Below are 12,232 nucleotides of genomic sequence, written 5' to 3' on the forward strand. Positions count from 1 at the left end.
TCTTTTAATTAAAAGTAAAATATCTTAAGGAAATTCCTATACAACATCTATCATTCACTAGCAAGTTAAATACATACTCTATCCCTTTAAGCAAGGTTTGTTTTTTTGTTCTTTTTTGTTTGTTTGTTTTTTTGGTGAAAAAAAAAAGTTGCACGAATCTCACAGACATGCGGCCGCTACACACCTCCACCAAGTATCACGTAAGGCATTCTAAGCAGCGCTTTTAGGTATATCTGTTAACGTACAGTAACGGCAGAGAAATCAAAGCGATTGATAGGTAGGTAAATGTCATGCAGTCTTTTAGACATCCTTCGCAATAATTAAAACTTCCGTTATCAGCATTCGAGTGGAGTTCGCTTAAAATCTACAGAATAACTTAAAGTATCCACTTACGTCCCCTTACTGGACACATTTCAAACATTTAAATTATCATAAGCTTCATTAACCAAATCAGCCCGGTGTCCTGCCCTATCATACCCCCGGCCCCCTCCTCTTCACACATTAAAAAAAAAACCTGACAACTGGTCAGGCTCCTGAAATTCGGGTGGGGGGCTCACCTGCAATGCCCGCTGCTCCCGGCTGAGCTGACTGGAGTCTGCATACAGTTCGGTAGTGACACACTTGAACCGGTCACCCACGTAACCAGCGGAGTTTGCGATTCTCTTTGCCAGCTTCGATGGCTTCGGTTTCAGAACTTTGCCATCGGTTGATTCTGCCTCGTCAGTTCCGTCTTTGGTATAGGTGGGGGTGACGTCCACACTCGGTGGGGCACTGCCCACGCAAAACGGTTTGGGATCCTCTTGGGTTTTCCCGAAAGTGACCGCAGAGCCGTCGCTCCCCAGGGTCGGCTCCAGGAATGAAGTCGAGACCGGCATCGCCAGGTTCTCCTTGTTGGTTCCCGCCGGAACATTCTCCTTGCTTAAGCCGAAGACTGGCTGGCCCGGAGCCTGTTTGAAAGTATAGGCTTCGTGGAAGTCACTGATGCGCCCCAACTCCTCTCTCAGGGCAATGAAATCCCGGTGTGGCTGCAGGGCCGGGTCGGGCGGGGGTTTGGTGGGCTCGGCACTCTGGCCGACGCTCTCAGCTGTGAAGCCGGGTTTGGACGCGTTAGCGTCAGTTTTCGCCTCTGGCTCTTCCCGGAGGAGGTCTACATAGACGAGCTTGTCACTCTTGACTACGGTCTTCCCTTGATTCCAGCTGGGGCTGGGCTTTAGGTTCTTGTCCGCGGGGACTTCTGGATGTAACTTGGTGTTGCCAGCCTCCAGCATCTCAGAGAACCGGTTCCGGAGGCTTGGGTCCTCGTAGCGGGTCCTCTCGTGGGACCGGGACCTCCTCTCCGGTTTCTCCTCTTTAGTGATCTCGATGGGCGTGTGAGGTATCAACATGGGATGCACCATGCCCAACCCCAGCGCGTCCTGGTAGGTCACGAACTCCGGCCTGCCCGTGGGGAGCCCATAGGGCAGTCCCGGCTTCGGGGCGAGGTGCCCAGGGAAGAGACTGCCGTTGGGCAACAACACCGGGTGAGGGTAGACAGGGCCTTTGCCGTGTAAGGAGAGGGGGCTTATGGCAATGCCCTCGGGCGCTGGGTAAGGCAGGTAACTCCTGGGGTAGGGGATGGGTGGGGACCTGAACGCCTCGTTTGGTGAGAGAAATATTGAGCTCGGCGGGAGGCCGTTCTCGTTCGCTTTGAAGCTCGGCTCTGGGTTGCTGACTTTGGCGCCCTTGCTGCCGGTGCCGCCGCTGTGCTTGGCAGGTGTGGTCGGGGGCTGGCCCACGTGCTGGATGACGGATGGCGTGGTATCCACGGAGCTCCTGCTGGTCTTGCTGCCCTCGGCGGTGGCATTCGGGGCCGGCGACGCAGAGGCCGGGCGGCCGGCGCTCGACACCGACCCCGAAACGTTAGTGACCACGGCGTCGGCGGCGCCCATGCGGGGACACGAAGAACTGCGCTGCTGCGGGATGGCCCAGTCCAAGGCCTTGTTTTTCAGCGGCAGGCCTTTGCCATTGTTCTCTTCGTTAGGAGTTGGCCCGGGCACCACCCAGGACGAGGGAGCCGTGCTAATGATCTCAGATCTATAGATAGCACAGCCGTTTCCTGGAGGAGATAGAGTTTCTTTCGGCATCTCACTTCCGGAGAGCACGAGGCCGCTCCCAGCTCTGCTGTGAACCAGGACCGTGGGAGCCATCTTCTTCATGTGGTCGGCTTTGGAAGCATCTACATCCACCACTTTAGAGGACAAGTCTAGTGGCTTATCGGTGACGTCTTTGGTAACCGTCTGCTTCTCCAAGAGAGGAGGTGAGCTGCCATCTTTTCTGTCCTGACCTGCTGCTTTGCGGGTGTGCCCGGGAGCTGGCTGGGTGCTTTCGGCTCCTTCTGGGGCCTTAGGATACTTGCTGCTGCAGAGCCTGGCCGCGGGGAACTCGCTGCTGACCGTCATGTATGGCTTGGACAGGGTGACCGAGGGCGACGTGGAGATCCTGGCATAGTGCTTATGGAACTCGGAGTAGGTGTCCGCAGCGGGCTGGGAGGGAAGGTGGACGCGGGGTGAAGGCCGAGGCGAGGGGGGCAACAGGAGAGCCGTGTCCCCCGGCAGGCCGCTGGTGACCGCCTTGGCAGACGGCACCCTAGGCTGCTTACTGTTCTGGATGTGGGGATACGAGTGGGAATCGACCGGGTTCCCAGGACTGACGCCCATCTTCCAGGGCAGGCTTTTGTCTGCGCAGTGGACCAGAGGCGGGATGGCTGGGGAGGCCGAAGGCGTCGAGAGTCTCATGGGCGAGGCCAGGGACGACGGGATGTGGGGACTGACGTAGTGAGGTGGCGGCAGGTAGAGAAATCGCTCCCCGTTGGTACAGACCGGAGAATACAGCGGCTGGGCCAGGCTGTAGGACTGCTGAGGTAGCAAGGCCTTGTACATGTTCAGGGAATACTTATTTGGCGAGTCGAGGAAAGGGTAGATGGCTGGCGTGGCCCCCTCCATGTAAGGATTGACCCAGGGCAGCCGCAGGTAACTAGCACCATTGATGTTGAGTGGGCTCTGTTTGTCGCTAGCAGGTCTGTCCAAGCCCAGTGTTTCTGCCGTGGGGACAGCACTTTTTTGTATTCCGGGTGGCGTTTTGTATATAGCACTGAAGCCATTTGGGGGCTTTCCGGAGACAGCGGAGGCCTCCACCGTCTCGGGTGTATTCGGTTTGAACTGCATCTCTGGGTTTCTTTCGGAAGAAAACCCCAGACCACCTATGGTTGTGGCAGCCTCCCGCCCTTTCTCTGAGCCCAGTCCACACAAGCTAGAATAGACGATGTTTCCGGGGACACGCAGCCCTTCCCGGATCAGGCCGGTGCGGTCCATGCTCAGCGCTGCCAGGCCATCGATCCGATGGGCCGTGGTCGCGTCCACCTTCGCAGAAGAAGAACATGGGTATTACCGAGGACACGCCTTCAAAGCAGCCCATCCCAAAGAGAAACCGCGGACTAGCTCAATAGGACATCAGCCTCAACATCTGAGCCGAAAGGGTTTAAAAATAAAGGATTCACAAGGTCTCTGGCCCCCTCCCCGCTTATCCAGAACCCTCCTCTGCCTGCCGTCTCACTTTTGTCCAACTAGTATCCTGAAAGCACGTAAAACGTTGGTCCCTTTAGACTGGAGGCCCCTGCATTAATTCAGTCATCTATTCACTCTGGAAGATCCACCTTCTCAGCAGAAATTCTTTGCTGCAACTGAGGTGATACCAACTCCACTGCTCTCAGAACCACCCTCGTGGGGTACAGAACTCGGACTCATCCTCCCCAGGCCCTGTCAGGTTGGGGCGGGGCGATGTTCACTGTGTTTTTCCCCCGGATGTAGAGAGGCATTATTTAACATAACAAAAAACAATCTTCAGGGGGACAGTAAGGAATGAAGGACTTGAGCTGTCTCGTTTCTAAATCAATAAAGAGGCCATGGGTCAAACTGTAGTTGTGTCTTTTGACTTCCTCTCCCTGGTATCTGAAGACAGCTCTGTTTCATATTTTACTGGGAAGGTAAACCCTAAGGGTCTACTTGGAGGCTACAAATTTATCCAGCTGGGAGCACTGACGTGGCACGTAGCTTATCGAAGAAAAGGCGGCACATATCCCACCAGTCGCCAGGGGACGAGGACGTAAATGGCGAGCACAGCCAAGAAATGGAGCCAGGAAGAAATCGGGTGAGGCTTCGTCCTGCGGCCTAGGCTCTCTTTCTACTCAAACCCTACCCTGAAACACCCCGCCCCGCCCCCAAAAGGCCCTTTAATGGTATGCAAATGAATGCACGATTGATTTACAGATCACTGATACTCAGCACATCAACAGAAGCCATGAATCTCTTACCACGTTGTGATTCAAGGGATTTTCTTCCCTTAGTTCCAGTCTGGCCTTTGAAGCGTCACCATCGTTTACAGGAATTTTCCTATTTAGAAGGACACACCAACTTCATGAAAGCATTCCTCACTTAATCCATCTTTCATAGATGGCCCCAGAATAGACCAGTTTCTAATAACTCTGTTTTTCCAACTGCCCTTAAAAAAAAAAAAAAAAAAAAAAAAAAACCTCCCCAAATGGCCCATATTGAAAGTTGTCGCCCAATGGTGATCCAACAGGACTGGGAAAAACAACGGAAAGGCAGGGCAACAGGGATGTGAAATCACAAATACGTCCTCGAGTTGGGTAAGGCAGAAATTCTGCACAACCACGTCGCCCTCACAATTTTTTCTCTAGACAGGCCGGGCAGGGCAGTCCAGGCTCTGCTGTCCTAGCAGACCCTTGTAAGGTCTACCTGAGGACAGGCATGAAGAAATACAATGTCCAAAGCCAAAGTGGGGACCTCAAGGCTGGAGTCTGCAAGCTGGCTACATCAATCACTTCTGTGTTACCCGTGAGAACAGGCTTTCAAAAACTTTTCCCCAAACAAAGTTAGGTACCATGTCCTACGAAACTGGTTTCCATGGTGATAATGAAGCCATATTTGACTGCCTCTATCAAAATGATGGGGGATACACACTAATATTCTACAAATGTCAGCTGCTCCAGGGGAAGCCGCACATCTGTGCCAGGCTGCTGCGGCTGCCCTGGAACTTGTTATCAGAGAGCATCGGTAAAGAAAGTGCTTGGTGCCGACTTCCAAATCCCCAGGATAAAATCACTGACAAGCGGCAGAGAAAAGTTTCATCATTACCCGGAAGAGCAGCTTCAATTATCTACTGCTTAGCTGCCTCTACCCTGCACTCCAAAATTACTGATTAGGAAGCATAACAGAGCTGTCGGGTGACTGAAACCAGGAGCCAATGGCCTCGCTGAACAGGCGGCGGAGGACGCAGAGAAACCCTGGGCTTCAATGATGTGAAGGGTGGCTATCGCCCCATTTATTACTGAGCAAACTATTTGTTTTAAAAGCACATCGAATGCCGATCCACCTGGGCCCACACTCCTGACATTTAGAGTTAAAGCAGCATATAGACTGGGATTAATTCTCCTTCATAAATATGAAATAATAAATTAAGGACGAAAGTGCACTGAAAGGCCGCTTTAGGGGCTAATCTCTTAAAGGGCGGCAATGCTTCGCTGAGCCAGGTTGCCTGTTAGGCAGGAGATCTCCCCCCGACCCCCTACCCCCTTTGGGCCCACTCTGGCTGTGAGGACGTGAAGGGGGGGCTCTGCTCAGGAGCCCTGGGGAAGGACCCACGCTCTCCCCAGGCCTCAGCCGGACACGCGCATTTACCTGTCGTCGCTGATCCCACACATGCGGACCCTCTCGCTGTTCATCCAGCTGTGAACGTTCCCATACAGGGGGGTTGCTGAAAGCATGTCGTCTTCTTGGATGGCAGCTTTTCTTCAAGCGTCTAGTCTGTTTAAAACAAAAAGAATCCCAGAAGGTTGAATAAAAAAGGAGCCAAAGAGGGAACAAGAGAAACCCTCCTTCTAGGCACTCCATACAGAATGCACTTGGGAAGGCAGACCCTGCTCCATGTTCTACAGACGGCCAGGAGCAAAGGAACATGCCTGAGCCGGAGGTTCAAGGAGGGAGCTGGAACTTCCCTGGCAGGAGGCGCTGGGGATGCAGAGAGGGTTCAAGAACCACAGGCCACACACCATTCAAGGTACAGCACATATCACCCTTAACCTGCCCTTCTCCCTCCCCCTTTCCCAGCCTTTCGGAGAACACACTTGGATTGAAAGCAGACGGTGCCTGATTCCGGGGAGCCCCACATTGATTCTTCTTGCGGCTGAAAGGATTGGGGACGGGGGTGGGGTGTGGGATAAAAGGCACAACGGTCCGGTGTGGCGGCCCAAACGACGACTCACTTCTACGGCTGCGGTGCGTGTGACTTACAGATGGAGGGTTAAAAAGAGGAGTCAGTGGGCTGGCGAGCCACCCCACCCGGGCCCTAGATTAGATTAAGCCCCAAACCTGGGTGGTTTGGCCTGGGAGCTGCAGAGGGAGGCGGCGGAGTAATTCGACGACGCCTGCTCGCTGGGGACCAGCAATCAGTAGCGAGTGCAGAAATGGTAGCAGCCCAGGCTGCCGGGCTGGGGCTGGGGCTGGGGCTGGGGCTGGGGCTGGGGCTGGGGCTGGGGCTGGGGCTGGGGCTGGGGCTGCAAGTTTCCGGCCCGCGGGGAGCAAGCAGAAGCCACCCGTTAACCGTCTACCGGGAGGAGGGGGGAGGCTGCCGAGGCAGAGGGGAGAGCCCCGCCCCCTCCTTAACTTCCCGGCCCACCAGCCCCACCCACATCACATTCTAGTTTGCTGCATGAGTGAAGGGTCAGGACAAGCTGCATTTTATTAACAGGATTATCACGGCGCGTGATTTATCCTCGTGCAGGATTTTAATTGCTCTTTGGAGGTTGAGCCGTTTCTTTTGACTGCGCTTCAGCCCCATATCCTGCTGTTAAATGCTGGGTTAATAAGTAGGGGAGCCTTTAATGCCTGGGACCGATGGCCCTAGGCAATTCCCCTGCTCGCAGACTCCCTTGTCCGGGGCGGGGTGGCGGGGGAGGGGAGGGCCCCCCCAGCCACGGCCTCTTTACACAGGGCCCAAACCTGAGTGTGAAATCACTGGTGTGCAGCTCATGGGGGGAACTTTTCTTTCTCCTCCCTCACACACCCACCCACACAGTTTCCGAAAGCCCAAATGTTCCCTAAGTCGACACATTTCCTTTGTTAGCAGGAAAAAATATGCAAATGCTTGCTTTTACACTTTAGCACACGGAGCTGACTGCCAGGTCTGTTGGGTGGGAGCCACCGAGGACTGGGGACTCTTTTTCCGAGAGTGACTAGGGGTGGGGTCAGGGAGCACCTGGGAGACCTGAATCCCAAAGCCAGCCAGGCTATCCCTCTGCATTTCTTTGTCCTAACACAGGCTTTTGTCCACCAGCATCCCCCGTCGGCGGCCCCTATACAGAAGAGAACACCGTCTCAAGAGTCACACGGCCGGTAGTTAGAACTCAACAATGAAGCTTGAGGAGAGGCAGAGATCTCCCAGTTGTGTCCGGCCTGGTGGGATTCTAGAGAAGCTGTTTCTTTAGGAAGCATCCCTTACTTGAGACAGACTGGGGCACTTCCAGTGGCTGGCCACGGTGCCCCGAAAAGGTGGACTCAGATGGACTTGGGCATCAAGGAAGGTTCTGTGGGGGGCTCACGGGCTGTTCTTCCGTGTTTCGAACATACACATCAAGTTGGGGGCAGGCCACCACTAGTGCAGGGCCGACGAGAAGGCACATTCAACAAAGTGTCCCCTCGCTAACCCCTGCCGCCCCTTCTAACGAAAGGAAGACCAAAAGGAAGATGTCCAGGGAAGCCTCATCTAAAAGGTGGAGGAGCAACATTCCTCGGTGCAAGTGTCCTGGCCGTGGCTGCAGCGGGAGGACCACACCGTGCCACCCCCTGGCTGGGTGTCACGATGAAATTTGGACATTATACCAGAAGCCAAAGGGTCACTCCATCAAACCCTTAAGAAAAGGATGAGGGAAGAAGCGTGTGTGCCCTCGAAGCCCCAATCTTCTGGTGCCCCAGGCTTCAAAACTTACACAAGCTGCCTCTTACATGTCTCCTTTAGTTGTCACCTTGGGACAAGGACCTCTGAGCACCTGACTGAGGAAACAGAAAGGCCACTGCCACAATCATCCTTTTGAGTCCTCTCCCCTCCCCTCAAAAAGGGCCAGCAGCCCCCTTCCCTTGAAAGGGCTTTTCTTTAGAAAGGGCAGCCTGGACTTAGCATGAGAGGGGAATGCAGTTTAGAGACACCTGGGACCACGGGGTGCTTTCAGAGTCTCTCCCCGCCCTTCCAGGTCTTGTCTGGTGGGGTTTTCAATATTAACACCGCACAGATAAATAACACCCAGTGTCAGGATGAAGTGTTCTTACGTGCACAGGGTCAGATGGAGGGTTGAGGCCCCGAGCGTGGTCCGGTGTCATGGGAGTGGGGGCGGGGCGGGGGGCTGGCCGTGAAGAAACAAGAGGAGGAGGGGTAAGGCTCAGTATTGGATCCTGCTGGCTACACCTACACACACACACACACACACACACACACACACACACACACACACGCACACTTATAATCTTTAGCTGCCCCATGAACTTTTTGTGAACTGTTTAAAAGTGGAGGTCTGTTGAACAAACAGCGGCGCCACTGCCAGCCATAATTTCATTGCAACGAGCTAAAGACTTTTAACTCTTCAGGTTCCGGGCCAAAGATGGACCTGGGTGGAAAGGGCCAAGGAGCCGGGGCCCTGCCTGGCGTGAGGCCCTTCTCCAGAGTGACAGCCCGAATCCTGGGCAGGAACACCCTCATCCTGGGCAAAGGCCATACTGCTTACACCCCACCATCACTGACGAACAGGCCCACCCCCCATCTCGCTGGGATGCAGAACTAACTAAGGGGATCTTGGGCACAAGGGACACAGAGACGGGGTCAGAGACACAGCCATGCTCACCCCGCTCCTCTTCTAGAAGCGGCTATTGAAACAGTTGGGGGGCCTTTCTTATTTTCTTCTTTTTTTTTAACCTCCAAGGAAAAGTTCTTCAAAAGGGACTTCCCTGACCCTTGGCCGTGGGTCATGGTGCAGGGGGGCAAATGACGTGATTCAGATGACAGAGCGGGCGCTTTGCTACTGTATATAAGAGGCTCATCTGCCCTTATTTCTCAACGACCCCCCCCCTTTTCTTCCACAGGTGGGTGATGCTTCTGGAAGTGCCAAGATGTGTGAAGTCAGTCATGAAAAGCACTTTACAAGCACCAACCTGTTTCCAGTGGGAGCTGCTAAGCTACACCTTGGCTCTGGGTTTTAACCCTTTTTCCCAGCAGTGGAGAGAAGGGGGCAAGGATGTGGGATAGGGATGAAGAGGGAAGGTGGCCAAGAGAAGGGGTCAGCCGGGGAGACAGACGGAGGAGCGTCTGGTTTCTGAAGAACAGACCAGGAATTGTGGTGGCTGCCCGCTGAACACCCAGTTCTGGGAGAGACCCGGCTTGCAAAACGCAGACTCGCAGCGTGGTCTCCGGCTTTCGGTCTGGCCCTAAGGGCAAGCACAGGAGAGCTTGAGTCTCCCTCGACAGACTTGGGCAGTCATCTGGTCCAGGAGCCAAGAGTTATGATTAGCATCGGAGCTTGGCCTGGACACTGGGGAGAAGAGCCTGATTGGCGGAAAGAGGTCAGAGGGACCAAGATTAGGAGCTGTCACCCCAACCTCGGCATCCCTGAGTGAGGGCACCTTGGCCCTCTGTGAAAAGACACGAGGGGGCACACGGGTCCCCAGCTGCACCCACCACCGTTCTGCCGATCCCTGCCATGAAGACACCATTATGGAACGAGGAAAAGGAGAGAACGTTTGTTTTGTTTTTTTCTTTAAAGGCGACTTCCCTTGGCAGGCAACAAACAGGTTGCAAAGGAAGGAGCAGTGGCCGTGAGAGGCTGGCGTGAGTGCAGGGAGGCAGCACCAGGCCACTCCTGGCACCTCTCCTTTCTCTCCACCCCAGCTCCTCCTGGCATCGGGCCACTTTCCACTGCCTCCGCCCTTGAGGCGCTGATGGATTGGTTCAAGTCTGCACAGCACGCTTGTCAAGTGACAGCGACGGAATGGGAAGCAGCGTCACCAAACCATCCCAACTCCACTCCAGTACTAACGGTGCCCCTTCCTAGGGCCTCGCTCTCTAGGCACCCCTTGCCGCATCAGGCACTTTTCCAGTTAGTGACCAAGAAGACCTGGACAGGTTTTGGGGAGCTTCCGGCTCAGAAGGCCGGGCAGACGGCAGGGCTCCCAGCCAGCATGCCATGTGCCACGGTCCTCCGTAGGCTGGGGACCTCCTCGGGGAAGGGGTGTCCCTCACTGCATGGGCATGGCTGGTTCTCTGTGGAGGACGCGCGCGCGCGCACGCGCGCGCGCAGTCACCACAGCCTCCCAGCTCCCACTCTCATCCACAGCGTGTCTCTGGGCAGGTGGCCGGACCTCTTCAACTTTGGCCCCCTCATCTGTAAATATTTGGCACCGTGTTTTCCAGAGAATTAAACTGCACTATGGACTTGAGTTCTGCCTGGCAATAGCTGGTGCAGGCCACATCTAACCCATTAAACAGCATCTAACTCTACTAAACATACTATGTAACAAACCAACCCCAGAACGGCTACATAGTTTCTTTGCGGCAGAGGGAAGGCTGAGGCAGGGACACAGAGGGGGCCCGGGAGGGGTGACCTTCTGCAGAGTGTGTGGCTTTCATGGAAGCCCAAAGCTCATGGCGCGGGAGCCCTTCCTGGGACTGCTCCAAGCGCAGACTGAGTCACACACAGGCGCTTCTCTATTGGCGTCAAGGAAGGGAGGGATGAAGAAGTTCCTATTTTAGGACTGGGGGCCGCGAGGAGGTGGGAGATGAGAAAAAGCGGTCCAGGGTGTGCAGCGTTGGGGCAAGTCCTCCTGGGATGTTTTCCCCAGTATGTGTAGCAGTGGAGAGAGGGGAACCCCAAGGATGCCCCCAGGTCGGAGGGAGGGTCGCAGGCTTCCTGGGGTGTGGCTGAAGGAGGTCGCCGACTGGGTCCTGCGGCCGGGCATGAGTGCTGGGGGGGGAGTGGGGGGTGGGAGGAGTGATCCAGCCTGCCCAGGCGCTGTCTCTTGGCACACTCCAAGTCATGGCTGTCGCCGCCTCCAGAGGCGTCCCCACTCACGACCCAAGTTTTGCATTAGTAACAGAGCTGCGGAGCAGGAGTTGGGGTGTGACGGGGTGGGGGACGGGAAACTCACGCGGCCGGCCCTGACCTTTCGAGCAACCAGAACCTTCCCTGCCTCCTCCCAGGGCGCCAGAATAGAGCAGCGAGCCACTCGGGTCAGTCGGGAGTGAACTTGGCCCGCAGCGGCGGCGGCGGCTGCGAGTGGGGGAGGGGCGCCCCCTCCCCCGCCTCAGCCCCGAGCGCGATCGGTCGGCAACAAAGGGATTTTCTCTCCCACCACACACACCCGCGCTGCCGCAGGCTCCTCGCCCCTCCTCCGCCAGGTCCCAGCGCGGGGCCGCCCCCCCACACGCACCCCCCGCCCGACCTTCCAGGACCCCCGGCTCTCTCGGCCAGCCCCCGACCCCAGCTCACCCCGCCCTTGCGCTCCTCTGGGCTCCCCCTTCCCAGGCGCCTGCCGCTGAATCTCTGACAAAAAGCAACTTTGGGTGGGCGCACGGAGAACCCAGGATGTGAGGCGGCGCGCCCCAGGGGAGTGGGCACTGACTGGAGACCGCTCCGGGCCATCGTCCTGCGCTCCCTTCGGCCAGTCTGGAGTGTTCTCTCCGTGGACGCCTCCCCCACCTTCCCCGATTGAAAGATGCAAGCCAGGTGTAGCCAACTGTAAAAGGGGGCTCGGGGGCTTGGGGAGGGGGGCACCAGCAAGGATCGACCGGGAGAGCCGCTGCCAAACCGGGGCTGCCCGCCACACACCCCCTTTCCCAAAAACAGAGCCGTGTCGTCCCCCACCCCACCTCCCCGTCAGCTCTCGGACCAACCTCAGACACTTCCCCTTCCCCACCCCCCACCCCCGACGCCAGGCCTCGGCTTTTTGTTCCTTTCACTTTCTTTCACGGTTGTGCCACACACAACCACGTGTGTATGCAAGAGGGGGCCCCATTTGGAAGCTGGTGTCCCTCGACAGGAGGCAGCAGCCCAGGACAGGAAACCTAGGTTGAATGCAATGAATCAACCTTACTCCTCTCCTCCCCGCCAACACACCCCCTCGGGTCTGGTCCCTAC

The 12,232-nt window shown here is 56.1% G+C and overlaps 1 protein-coding gene across 9 annotated transcripts in view; it reads right to left on the reverse strand.

The window, feature by feature from the left end:
* Window positions 1–12,232, reverse strand: part of BCOR (BCL6 corepressor) — an 86,862-nt gene that overhangs the window by 19,968 nt on the left and 54,662 nt on the right. For all 9 annotated transcript variants that reach the window (XR_004477781.2, XM_033408514.2, XM_033408510.2 and 6 more), the window contains exons 2-4: window positions 5,736–5,861; window positions 4,349–4,427; window positions 558–3,398 (exon numbers count right to left, since the gene is read on the reverse strand). Coding sequence is in view for 8 of the 9 variants with exons in the window: in XM_033408514.2 (XP_033264405.1) it covers window positions 558–3,398; window positions 4,349–4,427; window positions 5,736–5,821 (3,006 nt within the window). In the remaining variant the exon portion in view is untranslated. The remainder of the gene's footprint in view (window positions 1–557; window positions 3,399–4,348; window positions 4,428–5,735; window positions 5,862–12,232) is intronic.

This window comes from Orcinus orca, chromosome X (genome assembly GCF_937001465.1).
Source record: "Orcinus orca chromosome X, mOrcOrc1.1, whole genome shotgun sequence".
In the NCBI taxonomy this organism is placed as follows: Eukaryota; Metazoa; Chordata; class Mammalia; order Artiodactyla; family Delphinidae; genus Orcinus; species Orcinus orca.